Source organism: Capsicum annuum, chromosome 4 (assembly GCF_002878395.1).
Source record: "Capsicum annuum cultivar UCD-10X-F1 chromosome 4, UCD10Xv1.1, whole genome shotgun sequence".
Lineage (NCBI taxonomy): Eukaryota > Viridiplantae > Streptophyta > Magnoliopsida > Solanales > Solanaceae > Capsicum > Capsicum annuum.
The window spans coordinates 224,446,743-224,469,176 of NC_061114.1; the positions used below are offsets into that span (position 1 = coordinate 224,446,743).

Genomic DNA, 22,434 nt, shown 5'->3' on the forward strand with positions numbered 1-22,434 from the left:
AATAACCTATAACAGTAGGTCAAATTTACTTGATTGTATAACTATAAGTCAAGTTTGTTTAATAATATAAAATATTTTATATCACTAATAGTGTACAAAAATTAAATTCTAAAATAAGACACTTAGCTTAAGAATATTTTAATGTTGGTTGGGGGGAGTGGGTGGCCAAGAAGAAGGGCTCGACAATAGACAAGATGAGAAGGTAAGTCCAATATTGAAGAATATTTGGACACGGAGAGGGAATATTGGTGTTGCCTATTAAATACATTATACTATTATAACGCCATTTCAAAAAAAAAATACTCAACCAATTTTGTATTTGTAGTCCTTTAAACACAAGTGTCTTTGGCTTTTTGGACCTTCCCAAATATGCACACAACCACTTGTACATCCGATTTTCACGCTCCATTTTAGTATTTACCCTGCATTTTTTGCTTCAGTTCAAAATTAATTAAAGGATAACAAGAAAATTAATTTCATTTCAAAAATAAATTTGTTCAAATAATTTTATGAAATGTGCTAAAGTGTTAACATAGGAACTTATATGTAGCTCTAGGACGAGAGTACAACCTTGAATGACTATCGTAAAATAATGTATTTCACTTACCTTATTTATCAAATACTTCATGTTACATTCATTCAACAAAAAATGTTAGTAAATAGGATTATGTAAGGTCCGAAGGGCAATGAATATGTTACCAGCCAATGCATTTCCTTGGAGGTTGATTATAATTGGCCTTTAAATATACTTAAAATAGTATCTTGAAGAGTTAACTCGAGCATGAAGAAAGTTTAAAGGAATTAAATCTAGGTATTTATCAGTTGTTGGAGCTTGATCATCTTGATCCATGCACTTTGGGCAATTGCCTAAGTTTTGTGCACTGTCGGTGTACAAAATATCCTACACTATCAGTAAACTTGAAGTATTGTAAGACTATAACGTGCATTTGAAAGGTACATTGTTGGATAACATGTCTGTTTCCAATCCCTCTAATTTCTTATTTCCCTATGTACGTACGACCGGCTCCCTCAAGAATGGCTAGGCTGGACTCTTTTGTCTTGATTTTTACTCATAACATAAAAGAAAATGGTGAATTGATATGTTAGTATAAAAGGTTGTCACACCCCTGTTTTTCACCGCATCCGACCCCGCTAGGGAGTTGGTTTTAGAGAAAACGGTTTTTTTCGATTAAAGTGACGTTTTGAAAAGGGATTACTTTACTTACAGAGTCGCCACTTGAAATTGAGTTTGGGTGTTCCAAGTCACCTTATTGAATCCCAATTCAAAAGAAAATGAATCTTCAATTTTTATTTTTTCGTCTGCGAACTAGAAATCCGGATAAGGAATTCTGTTGACCGAGGGGAAGGTGTTAGGCACCCCTCGAGTCCCGTGGTTCTAGCACGGTCGCTTTAATGACTTACATCTGGCTTAAATTAATTTATTTTTTTTGGATTTATAATATTTGTTAACCTAAAAATTGTTTGCCTCCCACTTTTATTTATGTTTGAACATATTTAAAACTGTTTGATGTGTGGTTTACCGATCGTAATACTTTTCGGCCTTACCACGAGTTTTGGATATATTTCTGGCGCCTTTGTGGCCCTTATGGAGCGTCCCATATTTTCAAAATCTAAATAAGCACCTAATAGGTTTAGAACCCATCCAACTCGATTCAATCAGCTTCAAATGGTATGTCAGATTTTATTATAACGAATGGTCGGTAGCAGGGCTTTCCAACTTCCTCGTTAGATTTCTCTTGTATTAGAAACTTAATTTTCTAAAGATCAAGGTCCTAAATCATTCTTTTACGAATTTGCTCCCGTACAAATGATTGTGATGAGTAAACATGTAGACTAGAAGGATTCAAATTGAAGCTTTTTTTTTTTCAGCATAAAAAATGTAAACTACTCTCCTTCAGCATATAGATCACAGTAATTGTGCACTAAAAGTTGTGACCTTTGCCTCAAGATAATAGAATATGGAATAGTTAGCAAACCTTCTCTGTCTCAAAATCCCATATTCTAATGCTTCCTTCAGCATAACCACTTGCTATCTGAGATGAGGACTCAGAAGGAGAAGAAGCAATGCATGTCACAACGGCAAGAGAAGGTTTTGAGTATGATCGTACTAGAGTTTTGGAACACTCACCCCATCTTGTATGCCATACGCAAATTTTATCTAAAGCCGGCGCTATCAAGTGTTCACCAAACTTGTCAAAGGCTATGTTTGATTCACCCGAAACTATAACCCCAAAACGTGCTGCCGGCTCATACCGAAGATATGCTTTCACCATCTTTTATTCACGTCTAGGATTTATGCTTCTCCGTGAATATCCTAATAACTTGTAACCCAAGCAAAAAAACTCTAAATAATTTTATGTAATTTTTTTTTATTAGGCTATAGAATGAAATCTAAAAAATAAACCTAAAAGAATTCTAGACAAACTGGATTCTTAATGACACCATAATCATATATTCTTATGATAAAGCTATAAAAGCTTGAGATGAATTAAAGTAGTCACACATCAATTTCTCAACTTTGACAAACCATGCTATTTGAAAACAAAGAAAGTTAATAATTTCGATACATGGTTCAACTTAAAACTTATTCAGCACCAAACTGGACTAAGTAGAACCATAAATCTAGATTGTTTTGTGGGATATGAAATATCTTATTTCAAAGACTCTAACAGACTAATAAGAGCAAAACTTCAACTCATGAAAAGAAAAAAAGATGAAATTTACATCTAAAAATATTGGCTTGTAGATGTGTTGTAGTGTTGTGGATACAATAAAATTATTTATATATAGAAACTAAACCTAAACCTAAACCTAAACCTAAACTAATTGATAAAAAGAATGAAGAAAAAAAAATTCTAAACCCAAAGAACACCGGACTTTTTTTTCCTTTTTAATTGATTTTTCTTTTTACTTAACTGACAATCTCTGTCATACTAGAGAATGGTAAGTTAGATGACAAAATAAAACAGAATGACATATTAAGATATGACCTAATCATAATTTCCTTTTTCTAAAAAAAAATCTTAGATCATGCAACCTTTTAGGATATTACCCTAATGAATATACAAATATAGACACATGAAACACAAACAATCATAGTATACAAGCCTACACGTCACACATTCATGAAGATTATACCTATCAATAAGAAATATATTTACTTAAACATGCAATAAAATATAGAACGTGATAATAGTTTTTGCTAAATCTAGTGATAGTAATTATGACATGCTTTATATATTACATTAAAACTAATAATAAGTTAGATAGATACGTAAAAAATCACTTCATAAAATATTGAAACCGAGTCTTGAATAATTGCAATATCGAATTGTACAAGGATGATTGAGATATACCTTTGAGAAGACCGATTCCCAACAATAAAATTATTATAATCTACTGATTCTAGGAGTCACGAACTTGAAACCGTGGACGATAAACTCGAAGTTTAACTTGTCTGCTTTTTTTTTTCTTGGTTTTCTTTTCTTCCGTTGTTTTTCTCCTCTCCTGTGTGTTGTCTTTTCTTCTCCCCCCTTTGATTTTTGTGTTTATGTGTGTGTTATATAATTAGTGTATCCGTGTTTGTGTCGTGTGTGTTTGTGTTACAGGAAGATTGACAGATAATGGAGGAGAGGTTTTGTTAAAGTGGGACTTGTGGGGTGGTTTGGGTAGTTTAGGTTTTTTTTTTTTTTTTTAATTATTATTATTATTATTTTTATTATTATTATTAATAAAATAAAAAAGATTAAAAACTAATAAAATATAATATAAGCTAATAACTAGTCTTAGGAATATGATTAAGAAAAATTAATATCACAACATTCTTTATTAAAAGTTGAAAAAAGAAAACAAATATAATTTAGAATTTTTTTTTCTAAAAAAATAAAAATAAAAATAAAAATAAATAAACAATAAAATAAAAACTTATTTAAAATGTGGTTTTCTTTTTTTTTTTTTTTTGTAGTTTTCAAAATTTTTAACAAACCTCAAAGAATAAGATAAATTTAAAATGCCTAAAATAAATTAAAAAATTAATTAAACATTAAAATGGTACAAAACATTAGATTTGGGTCAAAAATTAGGTGTTTACAAGGTTAGTTGAGAAATGTTTGTATGAAAAATTGGGTACTCTCAATAAAACCCCGTAATTTGTGGGAACTTCTCACGTGTACACCTACATTGTTTAATGTTTTAAGGTAGGGGTAATGTTGGATAACAGCAAAATTCTGTCTATAAGGCGTATAAGGGAGCTAGGGTGGTCTAGGTCGAAATCATGATAGAATATGACATTTGTTTGATTGACGTAGTTAAGAATTAAAGTTGTGCTACTGCTATTAGCTATACCTTTTAGCATGATGTTAAGTTTGATCCTAACAAGTGTTCTCATAGCCAAGGTCATATGCTCGATTTTCAAGAGCAACATGTTGCATGGGGGAGGTTATAGAAGGGGAATCGTAAGGTAACGTGAACATCCTGCTTATTGCAAGTCGCAGGACCCACAAGGGGGCTAGGGTGACTCGGGTCGGAATCATGATCGAACATGGCGCTTGCTTGGATGTGGGTTAAGAAATAAAGTTGTGTCTCTGCTATCAACTATAACTTTTGGCATTATGAACTACTTGATCCTAACCGATAATGTCACCCCACCCTCTCCAAACCCGGCCACTACATCACGCTACCTCCCAAATCCCCTCCACTTATGAGATCATATTGAATATGTTGTTATTGTTGTTGTTGTATCTGCGTGCATTAATATATCGACGATATGTGTCTTGTATTCATCCATTTAATTTAAATATGGAGTAAAATTAAATAGGTTTCACTAAAACCTTTCTTTGCCACGTTCACCACCACCAAATGAAGACTAAAGACTACACCAAACATATTACATGGCTCGTATAGATTGGACTCTGCCAATGGACGGCTTTAATTTGAGATATCTAGCAGATGTATAAATGCCCAAGATATCATTCTAATGAATTTATTCTCTTCTTTTTTTGAATCTTATGAGAGGATCGTAAGAGAAAAAAGGAAAAAGAAAGAAGGCATCGATAAGATTTCGTCCCTACAATTTTATGAGAGGAACAGACATATATGGGTCATATAAATTAATTTAAATATTTATGGAGCATATGAATATGCACAAATAGATGTATCTAATGTGGAAAAACAGAACAAGTATTAATGCCATTACTATTCTTTTCATTGTGTAAATTGTACAGTGTGATAAAGATGGATAGGTCGATGATGAATAATTGTAAGGTCTCAATGCATTGCAGGGATATTACTAGTAATTTCTGATTAATGTCATGATGTTGCTTGTTCAACAGACAACAAGCAAATTATTTAAAGATTTCAAGATAAACTGAATTATTATTTTTCAAATTTTATCTTTCGTAGTAATTACTGTTTTGTTTGAGGTGTACAAATACTTCAAGATGGCACATACGCAGAGTAAATTTTAATGAAAAGAAATTATATTTTAAGACGTAAATGAGAGTAAAATAGTCAAAAAAAAAAGAAAAAAAAAAAAAAGAAAAAGGAGACTGGAATTTTTGGATTTGTGGGTGTAATGTAATATTTCACTGCGTCGACTTGAAACTCTTACTTCATTAATAACCGTGATTTTCTGTTCCCCCTTTGAATTTTGTAGTAAGTCAAAATTTCATAGCTGCAATGTCAAATAGTCCTTAATTTTATTTACCAACATGATTATATATGAAATAACAGTCTGAAAAATTCTATGAGCGTATAAATACGAATTTTTTTTGTGGAATTTATAGAAAAAGGAAAAAAATTACCTAAATATGGATGATGTATCTAAAGTGATTTTGTGAGTAAAAGGAAAAAAAAACAAAAGAATGTTCGACAAACAGTACTCACTTTCATTTCAGTTTGTGTGACTATTCTTTTTTTTTGTACAGCTCTCTCTAAATTTGAAAATAATTTATTTTTTTAAGTTTACCTTAAATGAAATTAATAGTATTATAAAAATCTTATGATGGCATAAAATGCACAAGACATGACTATTCATTCTTTCCGGAAAAAACAGAAATTAAAATTATTAGGAGGCAAATGGATATTTTGGCCTGCAAGAGTCACTCAAGCCTCTTTCACAAAATTATTACAGGAATATGTAATATATTACAATTCAGGACAAAAAACAAAAACACCAAAAATAAGCATCAACTGGAATAAAAACAGCATAGAGAAAAGAGAATTTTAATAGTAGTAGGTCACAATCTATGGACACATAAGAGAGAACAAGAGAATGTGTGTGTATGTGTATTAGAGATAACAATTCCTTTCCCAATATTCCATTGAACAGTACACTTATTTGTTTTCTCTAATTCCAACCATTCTTTTCAAGAATACATCCAGTAGTATCTCTGCCACTGCACCCCTCTTATTACACATCATTTTCCCAATTGTAAAGCTAATAGCTAAATTGACCTCACACGTGGATTGAAATTTAAATTTTCTAAATTTAACTTTTAAGATTTTCAGTATCAAGCGCATTTTAGTATTAAAATTATGAGTTCATCGATCTAACACTATATAGACCCTGTGGCAAAAGTTATTGGTTCAGGTGAATCGGTCATAGACAAGGAAGGAGCTAGACATCAGGTATAATTTCGGTCAACGTTGGTAAAAATATATATTGTAACTCATCTCAAAAGCTAGCTTATGAGAGAGGATTCAACTCGATATACTAATCTATTCTCCTGTTAACATGGGACTCTAACTCGTTCTAACACGACTCTTCTAACATATCAATATAAAGTAAGATATGATATCTAAGTCTTAACTCAACCTCAAAAGTTAGGAAAATATTGTCTAAGTCCATATAATCAAATTACGAGTCTATTTTTCAATTAGTATAAGACTCTAATCCACTCTAACAATCATAGGAAATCGTTTAATATGTGTAAATTATTAATTCAGAATTGAGTAACTTTTAACTCCAGACTCCAGTTAGCCAAAAGGCAATTACATCCATCCTTGGCCCCCCACCCCTTAATTCTTTGTTCCCAAAGTCCAAACAAAACATTTACTCTCACATAGGAAATTAAAGGTGCAATTTGATCCTTCTGTATCCTTAAATACACCTGCCTCTTCACACAAGCCTTTTTACATCAATTCCTTTGCTTTATTTCAGATTCAAACTTCCAAGAAAACCCCTTAAATTAGTTTGTGTTGACTAAAGATTACAAATAGTCTCTGCTATTCTTCTCCTCGACCATCTCCACATTTCTACTTTTAGTTCTTTTTTCAATATCCCTATCCACCCCTATATAGCTTTTTCTTTAGCAAAAAGCCTATACTGAACCACCCCCCACCCCACCCCACCCTCACCTCCACATCCCCCTCCCTTTTATACACACAACATGCAAATCATAAGGCACTCATGATATAATCACAACATACTATCCTTTAAACTTCAATCTCTCTCTTTTCAAGAGACCAAAAAACCCCTTTCTTTTCAGTTCAAAATAGGTATGAGGGACACAGTACTTTCAATGGTACCTGATCTTTCTTTACAGATCAGCTTACCATCATGTATTTCAAAAAGTGATCAGTTCAAAGAAGCTATACGCTTCGACTCCACAACAGATTCAGGTAGCAGTGCTAGTGTGGGGAGCGATTTGAGCCACGAAAATAATGGATATTTTCACCTAGACAAAATTAAACCGTTTAATCTTCCCTTAGTTCCTTCTTATGAGCCAACCCTGAGTCTAGGGTTCGGACAGGTACCAACAGGTACAAACGTTCATCATCACAACCACCACCACCACCAGCATCAGTATCAGCATTATCAGCCACAAATATACGGTCGAGATTTCAAGAGAAGTTCAAGAATGAATATTAGTGGGGTGAAAAGAACCGCTAGAGCTCCTAGAATGAGATGGACTTCAACTCTTCATGCCCATTTTGTTCATGCCGTTCAGCTCCTTGGTGGACATGAACGTAAGTCGAACAGTTAGTAGTGAGAATTCATAGAGCTGACTCTGACAGTTGTTTAAATAACGAACCTAAATTTTAATTTTGATTTTTTTTTCTTTTTTTTAACATTTTTACAAAAAATAGGAGCAACACCAAAATCCGTGCTAGAGTTGATGAATGTGAAGGATCTAACTTTAGCTCATGTGAAGAGTCACTTACAGGTACATAACATCACTTTTTTTTTTTTCTAATCAATAATATTTTGAATATATGAAGAAAATGGATCTATCCATTTGATTGCTATGGATATTTTTTGTACATTTTTTTTGTTGGTATTTTGTATTTTTACACTGCAAAAATCCATGTGAAGAAGGCCCAGTGTTGGAGAGTTTGGAATACAAATGGAATAGGACAAAAAGGCATCTAAAGAAGTAATCTTAGAAATGTAGACTTTTTCGTCTAATACTTTTTTTGTGTGGGTTTTCATGCAGATGTATAGAACAGTGAAGAGCACTGACAAAGCCACAGGTAATATATTTGGAATTTTCATCTCCTAAAGCCTAAAGGGAGCCCAGTACTTTTCACTTCCATCATTCTTTTTGTTTGCAAGCTTTGAAATTTTGTATTTTCAAATATCATGCATATATACTATTATTACTAAAGCACTAATTAAAGGTCGCTAAATTGCTCATAGCTAACAAAGTTTTCTGAAATTCAGCACTAAATAGGGTTAGAGATGAATTTAATTTGTTATTTAGTTACAAAATTTGTTTGTCGCTAATTCTTGTTCTTTTAGCGTATATATACAAGTCATTTTAATATTTGCCTATTAATTTGCAGCTAAAGGGCAGGGAGAAAATGTATTTGTGAACCAACACAAGGGGATTAATAATATTGGTGAATATGAAAAATCTGGTGAAGAGATTGATGCAGTATCACAATCAAGCACAATGCCACAAAATATGGCTCATAATATGAGGTGAGTGCATCTGCAACAACATTTTATTTTCTTCTGACTTTGTTTGAAATTAATTATATGCTGCTAGTATTTTCATCTCTTCCATCATTACAAATTGGAAAACAAGCACCTATTATTTATTAATGGTTACTGACATGTACGCATATGATAAAGATAAGCACCAAATTAGCTGTATAGAAGACAAATATAACACGTACGGGTTTACCTTCAATACGTATATCACTATAAACAAAATACGGATCAGTTACAAAATTCGTTGTTAATCTATTACTAAATAACCCGTAGCTAAGCAAATTTTTATAGTCCGTCATTAAATAGTATTAATGTCAGATTTTTGCTGTTTAGTGATAGAAATTATATGGAGTATCCGTCAAACCACAAATTGGCTGCGTTAATTTCTAAATATTTAATCGAATTCTTGAACATGTATCGTAACAAGTACGAAGTGTAGTTGGTAACAACTGGTATTAAGGTATATATAAGTAGTTATGTAGATGCGAAGTAATTAATATCATCATGTGGACAAAATGTAAATAAATAATCAATTGGAGGAGGAGGCAGACATACACACACAAAAATGCCTTGACCTTGGAATTTATTTATGTACATGATGGTGTCTCTCTTTGTTAATAGTGTAGAGAGAGATGAGAAAAAAAAAATGCAATTAAATAGTCAATAGTCCCAAGTACCTTGAGCTTGGTGAATGTAATGAATAAGGTCTTCTAGGTACAGAGAGTAGTGATTGTGAAATCCTATCTTATTTGCTAGCAACTCAATAATCTATTTAGTGTAGAGTTAAAATGCCAAATCTTATGGATCTAGAGATAATATATAGCTTATTTGAAAGGGAAAAAAAATACTTGTTTTTTTAATTGGGAAAGAGGGGTTAATTTAAGCACCGATCTCTATAGGGAAGTACTTTTTGCTTCTAAAAAGTCAAGTTTTAGTCCGTTTGGCTCAAATCTCCAAATTGTAGCTAGTGGTAGGGGTCCTGAATTTACATTTTACCCTATAATTATACGAGTCCCTTTTATATTATTTAATCTTTTTGGATGGACTTTGTTGACTTTATTCATCGATGGTCACCGCAGAAAATAATAATAACAAATCTAGTGTAATTTCACAATCGGATCTAGAGAGCAAGAATGTAGTGTAGGCCATTGAAAAATACCATCATTATCTAGTATTAGACATAATTAATTATTAATTGGAGCTAGCATTAAACACTGGTTTAGTCTCTCAGTTAATTAGATCTAATATACACACCCTCTTTAAAATAATTATGTGGTATCTGAAAATCTATTAGCGTGATAAAGCAAATTTGTGTCACGTAATTTTGTTTAAGGAGGAAATCGCTCTCTACCAGGAGTTTAATCAATCAAAGGCCCATATTCAAATTTTTTTATTAAAGATGGAAGGATCTTATTGATCCTAATCCCACCACACCCATTAGTATCTCTAAATTAGTAAAACATACCCCTAGCTAAATTCTCTTGAGGCCATTATTATTTGAATTTTAAATAATTCCCTAATCTATTTTCTAATTTTTAACATGCCATTTGCTCTTCATTGGTGTTCAACTCACATTTCTTAATGGTCCATATACCTAGCTTATCCAGACAAAAATGCACGTTACTAGATTAGATTATCTAACTAATTAGATATGTATAATGTATGTAGCTAGCCCACAATCTTGATTGCCACCACCTAAATTTCTATAAACCCTACTGGTCTTTCTAATTAATCTTCTTGCTGTCTTACTAACTTGTTTAACTTATCTTAAACAAATTAATTATCAGGGATCCATCGTCATTCATGCCTGATCAGACAAATGCATGGAGCCACTCAAATATAGAAAGACCATTTGCTAATTATCCTCACATCTACTCAAATGTAAGCTACATTAATTAATTACTGAAATATAGAGGTTAATTAATGTAATTTTATGTTGAATTAATTTCATATTATTTGGATTCATGCAGATGGGTGGAATTGAGACAGCCAATAACTCATCTTCTAATGATACATTGGTTAATCTTGAATTTACACTAGGAAGACCAAGCTGGAAAATGGAACAAGCTGGATCATCATCAAATGATTTGACTCTTCTCAAGTGCTAAATAATTTGGATCATGTAGAGTAATTAAAATTAATTAAGTTAACCTAGTTATTAGTTATAGTTTTCTCAGTACGTGACTGCAGGAATATGATTCAATTTTGTCTTGACCAACAAAAAAGTAAAAGCTTTTAGTTGATTTTGCTGAACATTTTAAGTAACATTAGCTGACAAATTTGATGTGTCTAATCATTTCCTTCCACTGAGAATATGTATAATTTTTCTCTAGAAGATTTTCTATGATGGGAAAATTAAGGCTACGATCCACTACTATGATTTGATTTTTAACAAGGTTTTTTAGATGCGTCTGGCTCAAAAATTAATGAGTGGAAACAGTACTAAAAATATTTGGTATTAATCAAGATAGCTATTAGCATAAAATGGCAATAGTAGGAGTGACTATTCCGATGTTATTCATCTTTTAAATTTCTTTTATTACTTCTTGGTGATTGTTTTTTATGAAACATTAAACGACAATTACGTCTTAATTCCAAATAAACTAAGATTGAATTTGTGAATTCTTAATGACCATATATATTATTTTTCATAAACATTCATCTAAGATCAATATTATACAAAATAAAAATAAAATAAGAAGTATCAAAAGATGAGTGCATCGTGCGGTCTACCTCGTTCAGTTTCAACACTTTCACTCATGCATCATAGTTAAATATATTTTTAAAGATTAGTGCATCTAGTGGTCGACACAAGACATGACTAAACAATCTCAAATTAATGTTGTCATCTCATTTTATCCTCTGAGTGTTCACTGATGTGGTGATTTCAAAACTTGTCCAATCTTGTAGGAACGCAGTTCCATTTTAGTTTTAGCATCTCGTGATACTCATTTTGTGGATGTGTATTGGATTTCATTGACTCAATATTCATTCACATATAACATTATCGGTCTTATATACAATAAACGTTTTAATTGGTAGGCATCCTACTATTATATGATATACCTCGATAGCACTTCTCCATCTCAAATATCTACTTTAATTTTACGTGTAACATCGTTATCTATTATTTCATTCTCTAAACTAATTCTGTCATGCATATATTTTATCCACTTCTACTTTCCTAGACTCCTTACTTTCTAGAATAATTTTTTTTCTTTTAGGGAATTTATACCACTAAACATTGTGTCTAGCGGTCTTTTATTAGCAATAAAATTAAAAAAAATCTTCACCAGAATTGAAAGAGAATTGCTAAGGCTCCTTTATGAATATGACAAGGCCTTCGTAAAATGGCCCAAAACTATTACTTATTGGCCTAGTTGCGCCAAGTTCAGAAGTGTACATCATGCAAGAATTGCTCTGAAGTTGGAAATAGAATATATTCAAATTATTTTCAGAAGTGTATTATTCTCAATTATAAAATAGCAATATAAATTTAACATGATATCTGAGTAATCAAATACTAAATTAATTAATAATTTTATAAAATTTATGAATATTCATGATCAAATAGATAAAAAATACACATGTTGAATATGACTTAACTAATTATTAAAAAATCTAAAAGTAAAATATATCAATAGTCGAGGAATCAAAATGTTATTTCTTTTATAATATAATATTCATCAATTAAAAAAAGTTTTTGAAGTTATTTAGTACCTGAATTTCACCATTACTGGAATATATGGTCATAACTTTTTGGGGGGAAAAACACATATAGCCAAATTCAAATTGTTAATCACTTTTGATAATCCTAAAACAAATTTATTTAAATAATTCTAATATAGTGTGGTCATATAAATAGAATTTTTGGCTAAAGAAATTCAGGATAGCTAAGGAGTAGAAAAATAAATATTAAATTTATAATAATTAATATGAGCTGCTAATTGAGTTAATTACTCACTTTTTTCATCCTAAAGTGAATCATTTTTTGGCCCACTAGTAACCAAATGCGGTGCACTGAAGTCATATACAAACACGTGTGTTAAAATTTTGACAAATTGCATGTGTCTATATGGTCAAAACAATTCAAACATATAATAGGAGGTACTTGGATGGTAATCACTTTGTGCTTTTAATTTTGAGATTGTAAGTTTCAATCATCAAACGAGTGAAAATGTGAATTTTTTTTGTTAGATTAGGTTCAAGCCCCTTAATCCGACGCATGATGAAAGTTTAAGATATCAAACTGTTATTTTTACATACTGATCGAATTGTTCTGAATTTAATGCACCATCATTTTTAAATACTGATCGAGCTATCATTTTTAAATATTAATAATTAAATTATCTCCACTTTTAAATTTAGTGTATCAAGTTTGTATCAGGGATCGATTCTTAGTCCATTCTTATTTGTGTTGGTGATGGACGTGTTGACGCAGAGTATTCAAGGCGAGGTGCCTTAGTGTATGTTATTTGCAGATGATGTAGTGCTGATTAATGAGATGCGGGGAGGGGGGGGGGGGGTGAATGACAAATTGGAGGTTTGGAGGCAAACCCTTGAGTCTAAGGGGTTCAGGTTGAGTAGATCCAAGACGGAGTATTTAGAATGCAAGTTTAGTAACTTGAGGCAGGAGGACGAAGTGGTGGTGAGGTTGGACTCCCAGGATGTTTGTAAGAGGGATAATTTTCAATATCTTGGGTCTATGATTCAGGGAAATGATGAGATTGATAAGGATGTCTCTATCCGTATTGGAGCAGGTTGGATCAAGTGGAGGCTCGCCTCGGGAGTATTGTGTGATCAGAAGGTGCCCCTTAAGTTTAAAGGCAAATTCTATAGAGTGGCAGTCCATCCGACCATGTTGTATGAAGCGGAGTGTTGGCCTGTTAAGCACTCCCGCATCCAAAAATTGAAGGTGGCAGAAATGAGAATGTTGCGTTGGATGTGGGCTTACTAGAGGGGATAGAGTTAGAAATGAGATTATTCGGGAGAAGATGGGAGTGGCCTCGGTGGAGGACAAAATGCAGGAAGAAAAACTGAGATGGTTTGGGCATGTGATGAGGAGGGGCGCGGATGACCCAATTCGTAGGTGTGAGAGACTAGCGTTAGATAGAAGTAGGTGTGAGAGACTAGCGTTAGATAGAAGTTTTATTTCGTGTTGCCTTTATTTCTTGTATTTCGTATTTCTCTGATTTCTATTTCATTATTTCTTATTCCTTATTTTTGTTATGTCATCCATTTCCTTGTTTACTATTCTTTATCTTGAGCCGGGAGTCTATCGGAAACAGTCTCTCTACTTCTTCAGAGGTAGCGATATGGATAGCGAACATCTTACCCTCCCCAGACCCCATTTTGTCACACCCCTATCTTTCACTGCCTCCAACCCCGCTAGGGAATTTGGTTTTAGAGAAAACGAGTTTTTCCAATTAAAGTGACGTTTTGAGTAGAGTTTATTTTATTTACAGAGTCGCCACTTGGAATTGAGTTTGGGTGTTCCAAGTCACCTTATTGAATTCCTATTCAAAAGGAAATGACTCTTTATTTTTTTGGTCTGCGAACTAGAAATCCGGATAAGAAATTCTGTTGACCGAGGGGAAGCTGTTAGGCACCCCTCGAGTCCCGTGGTTCTAGCACGGTCACTTTAATGACTTACGCCTGGCTTAAATTAATCTTTTGGATATATGATATTTGCTAGCCTAAAAGTTATTTGCCTCCCACTTTTAATTTATTTTGAATTTATTTATTATATTGGTGTGTGGCTTACCGATAGTAGTACTTTTCGGCCTCACCACAAGTTTTGGTATATTTCTCGCCCCTTTGTGGCATTTATGGCTCGTCCCCCATTTTCCTAGTCTAAATAAGCACCTAATAGGTTTAAAATCTATCCAACCTAATTCAACCGGCTTCAAATGGTAGATTGATTTTATTATAACAAATGGTCGGTAGCAGGGCTTTCCAACTTCATCGTTAATTTTCGCTTGTATATTGAATTCTTAATTTCCTTGAGATTAAGAACCTAACTCATTCTTTTTACAAGTCCGTTCCCTCACAAAGGAATTTTCCCCCTCTTTTTCCAAATACTTAGGGCTTTGTACTTTTTATGACTCAAAATTCATTTTTTAGGGGCTTTTACTGTTTAAATAATGATTTAACTCAAATTGGGTTACATCTTCATGTCTAATATGAATTCCTTAAACGTAAAAAAATAGACATAACTAAGTTTAAATGATATATAGCATTTAACCCTAGATTATGGCGCATGCAGAAAGAAATAAAAAAAAAACTGAGTGTTAAAAATAAAATATTTTTCATTCTTCTTTTTTTAAAAAAAAAAAAAAACTACATTGAATATGATATGCTCAAAAATACACTCGTTTTCACCTATACCCAAGCAAATCTAAACTCCACAAGATAGAAAAAAAGAGTTTTTTTTTTTTATTGTAGACACGTGATTTTTTATCCTCCATCGATTTTAAATATTCAATCATATATTATTTTGATTATTAAGTTTATTTTTATTTTTTAATAGTTTATTTTTATTTTTTAATAAATTTTTAGTTAAAAATAAATAATTAAGTAATATTAATTTTGAGATATTAAAAATAATAATGAAATAAAAAATATATTTTTTTTCTAAATTTTAATAAAATTAACTATTTTTGTATTATTGTATTTATTTTGACTATTTGTGAATTTTATTGTATTTTTCTTAAGCATAAAATTAATTAATTGTTATTATATTATTATTTTATATAATAAAAATATATATAAATATATATATATAATAATAATGATAAAATTTGAATTAAAAAAAAAAAAGCCTCCCTCCCCTTTATCTACCTAAACACTGCTACCCTCTAAATTTTTTTTTAAAAAAACCGTTCCCCCCAAAGAACCCCACTATAAAAAGGACTCCTACCCCAGAACAAAAGAAAAAAAATGGACATTCATCTGGAAACAGAAACAAAACAGTGAAAAAAAGCAGAGAGAAAAATACAATAAAGAAAACTTAGAAGGAGAAAGAAGGAAAGAAAGAGTTGTGATTCGAGTTTCGTAATTCTGTTCTGAAGTTTCTGGTGACAACGTTTCTTGCTGTAGTATTAGTTTAAGTCATCAATAGGTTCTTCTATAATCCTACATTCCTTATTGTATTAAATTTTATTAGGAATCAGAATATGAATTTGTTTGTTATTATGTATTGTATATTAAATTATGGAATGTTTATATGAATGTTAGACCTCGATATGCTAAACAAAATAATAAGATGAACACTGTTACAATTCTATACACTGTTACATGCACTCATATTCATCCATCAATTTACATGTACATAGATTTACATTCATGTATACAGTAGAAATTGCTGAAAACAGTAAAAAAAAAAATCAGTAAAATTTGGTGTTTAATTTAGTAAATAATAACGAAAGTTTGAATCGGAGAAGAATCATATTTTTCGATAAAAACCCACTTAAATCGGCGTGATACATCACTGGAAAATCCATTAAAACCGGTGATCTACCGCCGATAACCACCCCTGTCGTCTCTTCTCCCCTCCCCGTCGCCAGAATCACCACCCGAAACCAGATCCGATTCCCCCAAATCTGGCGAATCATCTTGTCTCCAAATAGATCTGTCGCCATTTCTCCCTTTCCCTTTTCCCACGCTTCCGGCCGGTGAAGGTAGTGCTGCGCCGCCCCTTTTCCTATTCCTATTATTGTTCCGATCACATACACCAGAAAATCCATAAAAAAAAAAAAAAAAAAAAAATCTCAACCATAATTTATATTTATAGGTATATTAAAACAAATGAATTTCTTGTTGGTTAAAGGAATGGAAAAGACAGTGATGTTAAGAGAAAAGAGGCGAGAACATATGGAGGTATGCGTATGTGTTTTTTTAATTTTAATATATATGTGGATGTATTTTTGATCTATTGGGAACAAAGAGACAAAAGATGTGAATAGAATATTAAAATAAAAAGGGGCCACCAATAGCAATATCATTAGTGTTTTGATTTTTGTTAAAATTATTTTTGTGGGTTTTAAAATGTCTTATCTAATAGGTTCCTGTTTATATTTGATTATCATTATTTGAATGAATTTAGGTTGATTTTATTTATTAGTTTTATTATTTTACTATTTTTATTTACCATCATTAATAAAAATTTAATAATTATTTAAAATAATTGATTAATTAATTATTTTAAATCAAATATTACCAATTTATTATGAAAGTTAAGTAGTATTTTGAAATAAAAAATAAATTTTTACGAGTTTATAAGAAATAAATTAATGTCTTTAATATTAGGCCAATTTTAGTCATGTTTAAAATATCCGTCTCAATTAAGAATGCGGCAAACGCATCTTTTCGAGACATTTTAAATTCAAGGATGCAATAATGCACTTTGATAAATATTTTTTAAAAAATTAATTAACTTTCACTGATTTATTTAATATAAGATAATAGACAAGTTTTAGTATAATAAAAAATGAGCGAATTTAGGTCTTAACATAATCTGTCAAAATAGTTTTAAGTCAAGATAAGTCAATAAAAGCGACTGTGCTTGAACCACGGGACTCGAGGGGTGCCTCACACCTTTCCCTCGGTCAACAGAATTCCTTACCCGGTCTTCTGTTTTCGCAAACCATGACAAAGAGTCATTTCCTTTTGATTAGGGATTCAAAAAGGTGACTTGGAACACCATAACTCAATTCCAAGTGGCGATTCTATAAATTAAATTAATCCCTATTCAAAACTGTCACTTTAACTGGAAAAACCCTTCGACCTCGATCCCTATGGGTGAAAAAGGGGTGTGACATCTCTGGCGACTCTGCTGAGGAATAATACGAATTCGAGCTTTTTATATTGACTTATACTTGCTTTAATTATTGTTGATATTGTGTTTATTGGCCTTATATGCTACTTGTCGCTTATTTACCGCTTTCATATTATTTGAACTGTATTATATATTGTCTTCTCTTGCGTACTCCGTCTGAGTCTCTGAAATAGGATAGAGGGAATACATCATATGCATCCCATCTTCTTTTTGAGATAGTCGGAGTATCAAGGCACCTGGTGAAAGATATAGTCACACATGTTAGGCGGGGTTCGGATCGACAACGAAGGCGTTGTTGCCCTGCTACCGACCAAGTTGTCCTTCCTCGGCTTGAGTGTCCGCTCGGGTAAGCCAGTCTAGACACATATCCCTATTAGGCATAAACTTAGAAGAACTGAAAACTCAGAATCTGGTTATCCCTATTAGGTACCGCTTTATTTGCATCATATGCATTTGACTTAGTGGGACTCGGCACACGGGCCGGGTCTGTCTAGGACAGGTGACCTAATTTATAAAGACCAACATGTGCATCCTATGTGCTCTTTGACATTTGCTTGGAAGGCTATTTATTTGTTGACCGGCTTTAGGCAATTTTAAAATGCGAGAGATTAATTTATTCTCAAATTTAGTTAATAATTTTTAAAAGAAAAATTTTATTTTTGAAAAAAAAATAATAAAGAAAATTTTTAAATATACAACAACATAATTTTTACAATCTTCATGAACTACGAGGGTCTGATTCTCATCTTAGTGGGATACGTAGGAAGTCCTTCCCAGGATACGACCCTATCTTTGAAAAATTATTCATAGATTTATTGGGGAATATTTTAAAAATATGATTACTTTCATAATTATTTTTCTAATTCTCAAGTCCAAGTTTTATATACATTTTAACATCCCTGAATCTTTAGGGATCATGAGGCTAAGGTTTTACAATAATAATAATAATAATAATAATATAATAATAATAATAATAATAATAATAATAATAATAATAAAATAAAAATATATTTCAATAGCCCGAAATCTTTAGGGATCATGAGGCTAAGTTTTTACAAAATAAATAAAAATAAAATATGTATTTTAACAGCCCGGAATCTTTAGGTATCATGAGACTAAGTTTTTACAATATATATATATATATATATATATATATATATATATATATATATATATATCAATTTTAACAGTCCTGAACCTTTAGAGTCGTGAGACTGAAATTTTTATACAACTTCATACATAAAACGGTCATTCTATTTTTCTTTATTTCTGAGTCCTTTTATTTTATTTTTGTACTTAGGGAATATTATCTTCAAACATATAGATAAAATTGTCTAGAAGTCTGTATAGCAAAGTTTTTGATAGAGTCAATTTAAATAAGTGTTTTTCTTAAAAAATATTATCAATCTTGTTTCTCTCACTTTGATTTTTAATAAAATTGTTCTTTGCAACTAAGTCCAAATAATGGTCGCACTAGGTTTTACAAGTTAAGTTATAAATTCTTTTCAAAATTAATAAATTAAGTTTTGTCTAAGTCTAGATATTTATTAATCTTATGTCCCTGTCAATAGGTATAAAATGTCGCCCCTGTTCGTGGAAAGCGTCCAAAGAGAAAGAGAGATGGGAGTGTACCGCTTCAGGCTGTGGATTGTACCCCTTTGCAGCTGTGGTTGTGGTGGAACGAAATGGATACATTCGATTATGACGAGATACATAAGTATTTGGATTTTTTGACGAGTATCATGAGAATCAAACCTAATAGGGAGGTGATTGTTGCATTACTGAATTTGTGGGACCCAAAGAATAATGTATTCCGCTTTTCAGATTTTGAGTTGACACCTACTTTAGAAGAGATAGCGGGCTATGTTGGATATGGAGATATGCATCGGAAGAAACTTATATCCCCAAGACTTATTTCAATAAGCAGATTTTGCAAGCTCATGAACATACAGAATACGAAAGAAGAATCAATGGAAAAAGGTTAGGTTTCCTTGCAATTTTTGTATGACAGATACGGAAGGCAAGAGGGGTTTGAAAAGTACGGTAAACAACTTTGTAAAAAGGTGAGTTTTGAGGCTTGAAAAATTCACAGACGATTTGTATTCATGGTAGCTTTTTTAGGCACTATGGTCTTCCCGAGAAGAGAAGAAAAAATTAATATTCGTTTAGAGGGAGTGGTACAGATACTGATTAAGAAAGATTACACTATGGTACCAATGATCCAAGCTGATATTTATCGTGCTTTGATTGTTTGTCAGAAGGGAAAGAGTTTTTTTGAGGGATGTAATATCTTGTTGCAGATGTGGATTGTGGATCATCTTTATCAACGTCCTACATTGACAAGGTTCGATCCTGAGCGATTTAATCGCATCAACAATTACGAGAAAAGGATGGAGAAATATAAATGTCCAAAAGAAATTAGAGATTGGTTTAAGCTTTTGCGTTCTTTGACAACATATAAAATCACTTGGAATCTCCATTGGTTCCCTTGGAGGCAAGTCATACATAGTTCTGTCATTCGTCCATTTTTGTTATTACTGGGTATTAGAGGTATTCAACCGTATGTTCCATTGAGGGTTCTACGTCAACTAACCAGGCGTTAAATAATTCCCATAATGGAAAACATGACTGAGTTTGTATTTGAGGTCAGACCAGAGATTCCACTTCCAGAAGATTTGGCCCAGCAGATTTGGAAGGGTTTCCGTATTATGGGGATTGAAACGATGGTCATAGAGCGTTAGAAAGGAGAAGTGCACCCAGATTACCGTGAATGGTTTGAAGAACAGTCGAGTCTGCCAGTCAGACCAGAAAGATCGGTTAGGGGACCTATAGATCAGGAAGCTGCTATCAGGATAGGGATTGAGAGAGCCATGCGAGAACATCATGAGGCGAACCAAGCTTTAAGAGCAGAATTAAAGCATGTCAGGGCAAAAATAGACGAACAACAAAGGAAATTTGCTGAAGAGAAAGCTAAATCAACAAATATTGAGGTCGCACTTCGGGGATAAATCAAACTGGCTACCACTAGAGGGTCACACGTTGCAGAACATGCCGCATCTCATCGACAGCAACTGCAATAAGTTGAAAAGAACATGCAAGAAGAATTTGATCGAAAGAAATCTCAGTGGATCCGTGAAAGAGGAATATTGCGAGAACAGTTGAAGGTTGCTTCTTCTCGTGAACAGCGAGCAAGAGAAATAGTTGACTCCCAAGATGACAGGCCCAGGAATGGGATCAGGCCTTCTGTTCCCTTCTAGGGAAGGTCCGCCGTGTAGCACAAGATACTGCCAGAATGGGTTTGGATTATCAGCAGTTGGATCATGAGGACTTTTTGGCACAAGTACCAGCTTTCACACAACGTCTCACTACTTCATTGGAGCACATATACTTGAGCTTGGGAGGACATATTAAGCCGAACTCTCCTTGAATGAATGTTTTCTTTGTCATAGTTTTTCATTTTCAGTTTTAAAAACTTCTTGTTTAGATATTATGTCTTTTAGTTTTCAGATGTCAGTTAGTAGGTTTTATTTTAGGAGTTGGGTCAGTTATTTTGTCGTATTTATATTATAGAATGTAATGAAGTTGACTGTTTATTTCTATATATATTACATATGTTTTAGTTCACTTACTTTATTTATTTTCTTCAATAATAATAATGAAAAAAAATCAATTTTGTTAAATTCCTCCCGAACTACGCAAGATCTGATTCATGTTTTGGCATGATACGTAGGCAACCCTCCAAAGGGTTCAATCATAACTTTTGAAAAAATATGCCTAGAAAAGCCGGGATGAAACACAAAGCCTTCCATGATAGGTTGGAAATGCATATAGAGGCATGACATATAACATGCCATTGTAATGTGTTAAAAATATAACACTCACCCATTTTCTACTTGGTCACAGAAAAATAAAGTAATTGGTGGTTGGTTTGTGGTTTAAACTGGCATCACATCCGTATAACACCAGATACAAGGGTAAAAGAAGAATGACCCGCAGAGAAGGTATAGGATCTGATAGTGAAGAAGAGCAAAATCAGTTGATTTCGCAGAAAGTAGCATCAATGAAATAAATAAAGTCATTGAAACAACAGATGGTAGATATTTACCAAGTTTGGTTGAATGGACAAGCTCCGCCTTCTTTAATCCCTGGACTTTCGACTTCAAATGATCCAAATTCTAACCTAGCTCAAACTAGTGATCCATTTTACCCACCAGGATTTGGCCCATTTGCTAATATGTCTGGAGTTGCTGGTACTTATACCATGCACCCACCAAATCCGTCTATCGCAAATAACCCATTTTTTACTTCTGTAACACCAGCTACTGTGGGTACTCAACCGATAGTACCGAAGAATATGGGAAAACCAAGTCATGATATGTTATATCCTCCTAAAATGACTTTCAAATCTCAAAATCCACATTATCATGTTCATCAATGCGATACTCCTATTGTGATTGAGAAGATTGCCAAGAATGAGGAACAGGAGGAGATGGCTAGAAAATTTAGAATCCTGGAGCAGAGTATGAGAAATATACAAGGATTAGGTGGATCAAAAAGTATTTCTTACAAGGATTTATGTATGTTTCCTGATGTCCATTTGCCGATAGGGTTCAAAATGCCAAAATTTGAAAAATATGAAGGA

General features: G+C 32.5%; 1 protein-coding gene and 1 pseudogene across 1 annotated transcript; both read left to right on the top strand.

The window, feature by feature from the left end:
* The window catches only part of LOC124898094, a 50,168-nt pseudogene that overhangs the window by 27,128 nt on the left and 606 nt on the right, over positions 1 to 22,434 (top strand).
* LOC107869429 (probable transcription factor KAN4) lies at positions 7,051 to 11,365 on the top strand. Its single transcript, XM_016715968.2, has 6 exons — positions 7,051 to 7,989; positions 8,110 to 8,186; positions 8,457 to 8,493; positions 8,806 to 8,944; positions 10,744 to 10,837; positions 10,927 to 11,365. Exons 1-6 carry the CDS (start codon positions 7,521 to 7,523, stop codon positions 11,062 to 11,064), a joined length of 954 nt encoding a protein of 317 aa, XP_016571454.2. The 5' UTR covers positions 7,051 to 7,520; the 3' UTR covers positions 11,065 to 11,365.

Excerpts from the sequence above, each read along its gene's own strand:
- LOC107869429 (XM_016715968.2), top strand. The coding sequence starts at position 7,521 with ATGAGGGACACAGTACTTTCAATGGTACCTGATCTTTCTTTACAGATC. Across the intron at positions 8,187-8,456 it reads ATGTGAAGAGTCACTTACAG|ATGTATAGAACAGTGAAGAG; the intron begins GTACATAACATC and ends GTTTTCATGCAG. Across the intron at positions 8,945-10,743 it reads AATATGGCTCATAATATGAG|GGATCCATCGTCATTCATGC; the intron begins GTGAGTGCATCT and ends ATTAATTATCAG.